Source organism: Cajanus cajan, chromosome 1, assembly GCF_000230855.2.
Source record: "Cajanus cajan strain Asha chromosome 1, NIPB_CcT2T_4, whole genome shotgun sequence".
In the NCBI taxonomy this organism is placed as follows: Eukaryota; Viridiplantae; Streptophyta; class Magnoliopsida; order Fabales; family Fabaceae; genus Cajanus; species Cajanus cajan.
The window spans coordinates 77,006,367-77,013,945 of NC_138517.1; the positions used below are offsets into that span (position 1 = coordinate 77,006,367).

At 28.9% G+C, this 7,579-nt stretch overlaps 1 protein-coding gene across 11 annotated transcripts; it reads left to right on the top strand.

The window, feature by feature from the left end:
• Positions 1–3,718: 3,718 nt before the first annotated feature.
• LOC145951616 (uncharacterized) lies at positions 3,719–7,128 on the top strand. 11 transcript variants are annotated; one of them, XR_014429406.1, is made up of 6 exons: positions 3,727–4,265; positions 4,384–4,521; positions 4,665–4,782; positions 4,877–4,974; positions 5,538–5,621; positions 5,809–7,126. XR_014429406.1 is itself a non-coding variant. In XM_083062997.1 (4 exons), exons 1-3 carry the CDS (start codon positions 4,113–4,115, stop codon positions 4,779–4,781), a joined length of 408 nt encoding a protein of 135 aa, XP_082919123.1. In that variant the 5' UTR covers positions 3,719–4,112; the 3' UTR covers position 4,782; positions 4,880–7,126. The 11 variants fall into 11 exon arrangements, 2 of the variants coding, with proteins under 2 accessions (XP_082919123.1, XP_082919121.1); XR_014429407.1 differs by having other exon boundaries at positions 5,538–5,608; XR_014429408.1 differs by having other exon boundaries at positions 3,719–4,265; positions 4,880–4,974; positions 5,538–7,128.
• Positions 7,129–7,579: the final 451 nt, after the last annotated feature.

Consider the following 7,579-nt stretch of genomic DNA (forward strand, 5'->3'; position numbering starts at 1 on the left):
TTTGTGAAATTTTTTATTGACATTTAATAATTTTTACTCACTACTAGAAAAATTAATATTTGTGACGAATTTTGTGACGGAAAAAATAGCATCGCTAACAGTGACGCATTTTGTGAGGGAATTTTAAGTTTTGTGACGGACTAGAATTTATTGACTTTTGTGACGGATTTTGTGACGGAATATATTCCGTCTCTAAAAATCCGTCACAAATTTCGTCACTGAATCAAAAAAAAAAAAATTTGTGACGGATTTTGTGACGGAAAAATTTTCGTCTCTAAAAATCCGTCACAAATTTCATCACTAAATAAAAAAAATGTTTGTGACGGATTTTGTGACGGAATGAACTTCGTCTCTAAAAAATCCGTCACAAATTTCGTCACTAAAATGAAAAAATTTAGTGACGGATTTTTCCCTCTCAAAATTCCGTCACAAATAGGTTAAAATATTTTGTGAAAAAATTTGTGACAAATTGTTCCCTCTCAAAATATTAAATTTTATTTATGAAACTTTTATATTTAAGAATTATGCATAATTAAAGAAAATATGTTAATTTTTTTTAAAAAATAATAAAATTAAAAATATTTTATTTCATTAAAGGACTGAAAAAATTATGAAATTATTTAATTAAATAAAAATCTGTCAATTTTGAACATAAGAAACTAAGACATTCATTAAAAATATTTTTAAAAAAACTTGTGAAATACAAAAAAAAAAAGAATATTAATTTAATTTTGGCTTAATTACATTTTTTATCCCTCAAGTATTGTAATTGTGCAATTTTGATCTCTAAGATTTTAATTGGATAATTTTAGTCCCTAAAAGAATTGTAATTGTGCAATTTTAGTCCTTTAATTTTTAATTGAGCAATTTTAGTCCCTCAAAAATCATAATTATGCAATTTGAATCTGTCCCATTAAAAATTTAATAATTTTAAAATTTTAATATATATATATATAATAATTGAAAATTATACAATTATTTACTTATTTAAGTTAACATATACTATAATTTTTATTAATGTAACAAATGATATATATTTATTATTACTAAATAAATAAAGTTTATATATTATTAATAATTTAATATTGCTAATAAATTAATATCAATAATATTTTTAGTATATTTATAGATAAATTGATAATTTGGTAAATATAACTTAGTATATATTAATATACTTTTACAAAAAAAATATAAATATAGTAGATAAGATATGTATATTTATATTTTTGTAAAAGTATATTAATATATAATGTTATATTTATACTTTTGTATAGTTTATTTGTTTCTCTCAAGGTTCTCTTAAGAACCCACATAGTACTCTAATCCATACAATAAACATCTTACTCATATAATTGTCTCTTACAATTGCATTCCCTTATGGTGTGTTTGGATGAGTAATTTTACAAATTCAAGGAATTTGAAATTCTTGGTATTTGAATTACTTTGATTTCAATTTATATCATTGTTAAAATATTTTGTTTAGATAAGTCAATTTAATTTTTTTTTAAATTTTAAATTGTTAATTTGGATATGATAATTTGATTCTATCATGATAAAATTGCTTTTAAAAATATATTTATATGTTGAGATTTTTAAATAAAATTTTATAAAAAAATGTTAACTAATTTTTAAATATTTAATAATTTTAAAAATTAATTTAGATAATATTTAATAATTTTTAAAGTATTTTTTAATATTCAATAATTAAAAATATGAAGATATAAGATAAAATATATAAGTGAAATAAGGGGAAAATATGTGACTAATTAACTATGTATGAAATGTGTAACTATTGACTTGTATATACATAATAAGATTTATATGTGATTATTTAATTTTTAGATCAAGTGAAAATATGTGACTAATTAACTATGTATGAAATGTGTAACTATTGACTTGTATATACATAATAAGATTTATAAATATTAACCATTATTAGGCTCTAGATATCTATTTTATAAATATTAACCTTTATAGGTTATAGATATCTATTTTAATTTTAGAAGTCTACATGTCTAAACTCAGCCTTAATTAATGAAAATATATTTTTATTAATATTCTTAGGGATTTTTGATTTAGTTAGATGTTAAAAAATTCCTAATACAGTAACTTTATAAATTAATGTAGTGATTAAATATTTTGCGGTCACATATTATAATTTATTTTAGTAGAAAATCTGCCTAGCAAAAAAAAAATTTACTAGAAAATCTTGTGTTTAATTTTAATGTGTGCAAAATATTTTCATATGACAAAGAAAAAGTTTCCAAGACAATAAATTTCAAACAAATAGTCAATTTATCTCCTAGAATTGAGGATTTAGACAATTTTATAATTTGCCACACAATCTATTATATTTTTCGTTTATTTCATTCATTGTCAATATAAATTTAATTATAACATTATTTCCAATTAAATTATTTTTATTTTCACTATTTTTTTCTTAAATTGTTATATGCATTATAATTTGTCACATACTATATTATATATTTTCATTTATAGTAAAAAATATGAATTTAAATTTTAACAAAAATATTCTTTTTTAGAATTTGTTTGACCTTTCTAGATTTGTTTTGATTTCAATTTCAATGTTTACTTAAATGAGTGATGAGTATCATCGATTTCCATATTTCTTTTAGAATTAGGCTATAAATATAACAAAAAAATTAGAATTAGATTGATTTTCTAGATTTTATCTTCTGAATTTATTTATCTTGATTTTGTTTTCAATTTTTATATAATCGGGTGATAAATATGAAAAAAAAATTATATATAGTTGGCTTTAATTTTTCTAAATTTATGTGTTGTTATATATATATATATATATATATATTATTGATAAAAACTTAGATTAGGACAAAACACGATTTCATGTAAGATTAACATAAATCATTTTAAGATTTTCTGTTAGATTATAAATCCACTATTTTATCTACAACACAAGTCCTCATTGAAGGATGATATAAAGTTGAGATACTATTTAAAGTAAATAATCAATTCTATAATTTATGATATATTATAAAAATATTATATATATATATATATTAATATTTTTTTTTATATTTTAAATTTCACAATGAAGATAAAAACATATTTAACAATTACTTTGATCTCTTGACAATTTCACAATGTAAATAAGCTTGTTTAGTATGGGTGTTTATAATTTATTTTTATAAATTAATTGAAATAACTCAGTTTGTAAGTCTTTTTTTTTTATTCTTTTTACTTTTTTATCCTTTTTATTTTTTTGAAATTATTTTTTATTTTTTTTTAATTTAAAAACTACTTTATCTTTCCTGTCATTTTCTCATCCTCGTTATAAGAATTATTTCTTGACATTTTATAATTATCAATTAGCCTACAATAAACTTCCAATTCAATTAGCTAGTTCACAAACTTATAATTTTTCAGTTCTTAACTAATAAGTTTTCAGTTTCCAATTTATAACTTATAAATTTTCAGTTAGTTTATGAGCCAATTTTACTAAAAATCTTTAATTAACTTTATAATTCTTGTAACTTTTTTTTTACAATATAACACTGCTTATTAAATAATTAGTAGCAAGTATTTTTTTTTTAATTATAGTCATTTTGTACTGGTTATCTAACTCTTGCTCGTATTAGTATATATAAATTTAATACATTTAATTATAATATTATTTTTATTGTTCAATTACATTTTTCATTTTTGATTTTAAATATTTTTCATTTCCCGCCCCTTTTTTTTTATCAACTCACTCATTTTTCCCAAACTATCTTCGAAATCGCGCGTAAACCCTAAAAAGAACAAAGATTCCCCCAATTCCTTTTCCTTCACTCGCCCACCTCACTCACTCCCTCACCATCACCACCCACCACCTCTATTCCCTATTCCCTATTCCCAGGTTCCTCTCTCCGATGCTCTCGCTCTTCCCGTCGTGGAGCCGCTCCTGCCGCTGCAGCTCCACCACCCCCTCCGGACACTCGGTTCCGAACCTAGGGTTTCCAAATTAGCGTCCGAAACCACGGTCTCGCCAACCTCCGTGATCGCGTTCGACCACAGAGCTTCCCAGAGCAATGTCGGCGAGCTCTCCGGCGAGCTGAGCAGCTCCGGCGCGTTCGAGTTCTCTGCAGGGAATGACGGCTCCGGTGAGTTGTTCGATTTGGGGGATAGTTCGAGAGCGCTCGAGGAATCAATCTCGCGTGATCGAAGCTCCAGTACCGTCGAGTCTTGGTTACGTTGCAGAACTGTGCAAACCCTCCAAAGAAGCTGAAGCCAGGAAACTATTGGTATGATAAAGTGTCTGGTCTTTGGGGGAAGGTATTTATTTACATGCATTTGTGATTTGTATGATGTTTGAGTTCTAGAGTGTTGCTGCGGATGCTGATTGGTTTAATGACTTCACAGGAGGGACAAAAGCCTTCAAAAATTATAAGTCCGCATCTGAATGTTGGAGGCCCCATCCAACCGGATGCTAGCAATGGAAACACTCAGGTTTTCATCAATGGTCGGGAAATAACAAAAGTGGAGCTTCGGATGTTGCAGGTTGAAAATTCATATTGAAAATAACACGTCTAGTTATCGTCCATAATATATCTACTTCTAATTTTTTATTCTTAATTTGTTAGATTTTTATGTTTTAGAATTTTTTTCATGATGTTATGGGGAAAACGCATTTTTGGATGCAGGGTGTTTTGCTGAAAGGTGGAGATTCATTCATGGTAACTTTTGCAATCAATTTTTTTTTGGCTAAAACTAAAGAAGAATATAGGACTGTTTTCTGGCTATGTGTGGACCGAAAATGAGGTATAGTTGCATTATATATTGTAATATTGCCCGTCTTTTATTCGTAACTATCCTTGACTCGATCTGCTTCGTCCTCGGCATCACCAACTTGCAGCAGGTTAGGGCTTCCAACCTCCAGGAGCTCGTCTACAAGCAGGGCCAAGCCGGAATCACCAAAGCCACCGTCTCCATCGTCTTCGACAATTCCGATAGGTCCAGATTTCGTGTTTATTTGTCTTTGATGCTTTGGGTTTCTGACTTTGTGTTTGGTTGGAAGGAAATTGGGAGACAGTGAGGATTTTTTTATAAAATTTTTATTGTTTGGTTTGATTTTTAGGAAGGAAAGAGGAATTTTTTATTTTTTATTTTTTTATTTTATCTAATTTTAACTTCCCTTTAGTATTGGAGGGATTTGAAAGGGAGAGAAGGGGATGGATTATGTTTCCCTTTTTAGGTTGTTTTTGGCGAGGAGGAACAATTTTGGGTTGAGTTTAATAGTTATTTGAATTGAATTTTTGGCCACGAAAGTTTGGCCACCAGCTGTTGGTTAAGTTGTTTTGGGGAGGAATAATTATTGTGGGTTGGGTTTACTAGTTGCCTGAAACTGAATTGAATTTTTTTGGGAATAGTTGTGGGTCAACTTTACAATTTTTTGTTGAAGTACAATTTATTGTTTTTTTTTTAATAATTTGCTTTAAGAATTAAATTATTATTTGAAGTAAAGAGTTTAATTAGAACATACTGATTGGGTAAATGTTTTTTACAATGTCATCCAGTTGTAGATTGTCATCTATTTGCAGTTGTAGATTGTCATCTATTGTGGCTCACACTCATGTTTTTCAGGAAGGTCCTGTCACAGTGTTAGTTGTCATTTTTACTTGAATTTCATGAATATTATTGTGTAAAAATTGGCATGCTTTCATTTTCCCCTTTTAAATGGCTGAAGGATGTGAATATTATATATAAATATGTAAATTATGTTATAGAAATCCAATCCAATCAAATTATAGTAATTTTTTGGTTAATCATGATGGTTTTGCTTTGTAGGTTAAGAGAAGAGAAATCAAGAAAGAGAGAAGAAATGAAGTTCAAAAAGACTCATGGAAGAAAATATGTTTATCTCTATCAACTCAACAAGGCTTAAGCTATATCAGAAGGACTTAAGCCATTCCAGAGACATTAAGAAAGCAATCTGCCAAAAAAAAGGCTTAAGCCATTCCAGAAAGGCTTAAGCTATCTCAATTCCTTCAGGTTGAAGTATTTAAAAAAGGCTTAAGCTATTTCAGAAAGGCTTAAGCCATTTCAATTCCTTCATGGTGAAGTATTTTAAAAAGGGCTTGAGCCGATCAGAAATAGCTTAAGCCAATTTGTGGTTGTAAATGACCCCTTGTTATAAATCATAACATATAAAAGGGGGAAAAAACGGAGAAGAGGCGGGAGCTTTTGGAAGAAACAACACACCTGAACCATCTTTTTCTCTCTAGCCTCAAAGATCATCCAAGTTGAAGATTTTGGTGGTGATTCCGACGTTTCGGGAACGGAACGACGACAATTTCTACTAGATTCTTCTTCTTCTTCTTTTGTTGGTTGGCTCTCATAGAAATGAGTGGCTAATCTTTTCCTTTTGGGATTGGATGTAACCTCTTACACCTTAATGTAACTCTTGATTTTCACATATATGTTATGATCTCTTCTACTTATTAGTGATTCATTTTCGTTCTTAATGCCTTTACGTTTTGATCACTCGTATTTGGAGCTTTGATTTAGAACTCGATTGGAAAATGTTTTCTAGATCATGATTTAAAATGAATCACCTAATGGTTTAAGTTGCTAGGAATAGAGCTAAAATCATTAGTCTTTAAAGGATTTTCTTAATGCAGGTTGTCCCTTATTTAAATATGCAAGGAATTGATATTTAAAGGGGAAAACTTAGAATCTCTTTACTAAGGAATTAGTATTGAGTGATTGTAATCCTAGATAATATTGTAGGAGAGGGTGATGAGTCATTATTTTCCTTTATTTTCTTACCTTTCTGTGCTTATCTTAATTTCTGATTTGTGCTTAATTGTTTATATTCTGCACTGTTTTCTATTTGGGCTTTAATTGGACCGGTAATTCATATTTTAACTAAATTGAATTTTCTGGATCTTATTATCCCAATTTTTATTTTCAGGGCAATTTAATAATTATTTGGGCTTGGAATAAATTTTTGGACTTCAAGAAGATCTGCCACATCACATGCCATGTCACCATTGCACCACTTATGCCATATCAGCATTTTATTTTCTTTTTCGTTTTTTTTTATTGTATTTTCGGGTCAGACCAGTGGGGGCCCATTTTTTACACTCTATTAGGGTTTTTCTAGGGAAAGGAGCAGCTACCCACATGCAGACTTGATGTGACCACGTTGCTGTCTCTCTTGGAACTTTGTTTTTTTCGTTTTCTGCTGGTGGCTCTTTGTTCTTCACGTTTTCTGGTTGATCTTCCTCTTGTATCTGAACATTCACGTTTTGCTATTATTATTCACGTTTTGTATTCTGTTCCTGCTTCCATTTTCGTTTTCTTCTTCCTCTTCTCTGTTACGTTTTGCTTGCATTGCTGTTGCCACTTTCATGTTTTCTTCTATTTTCGTTTCTGTTGCTATTTTAATGGAGGGCTAAATCCCAGGGTTTGGGCCCTTGGACAGAATGCAATCCTCTGAAAGAGGTTCTCTGTGCGTTGCATTTCTGCTCCGCTTGATCCTCCCTTGTGGGATCTCTGTTCTGAGGCGTTCAACATCTGAGCCATGCTTAATGACTCTGGGTTGTTCACGTTCAGT

What these genes read in the sequence shown, in the direction of transcription:
- LOC145951616 (XM_083062997.1), top strand. Translation starts at nt 4,113, where the DNA reads ATGACGGCTCCGGTGAGTTGTTCGATTTGGGGGATAGTTCGAGAGCGC. An exon ending in CTGAAGCCAGGAAACTATTG is followed by an intron (nt 4,266 to 4,383) that starts GTATGATAAAGT and finishes ATGACTTCACAG; the next exon opens with GAGGGACAAAAGCCTTCAAA. An exon ending in TGGAGCTTCGGATGTTGCAG is followed by an intron (nt 4,522 to 4,664) that starts GTTGAAAATTCA and finishes TTTTGGATGCAG; the next exon opens with GGTGTTTTGCTGAAAGGTGG.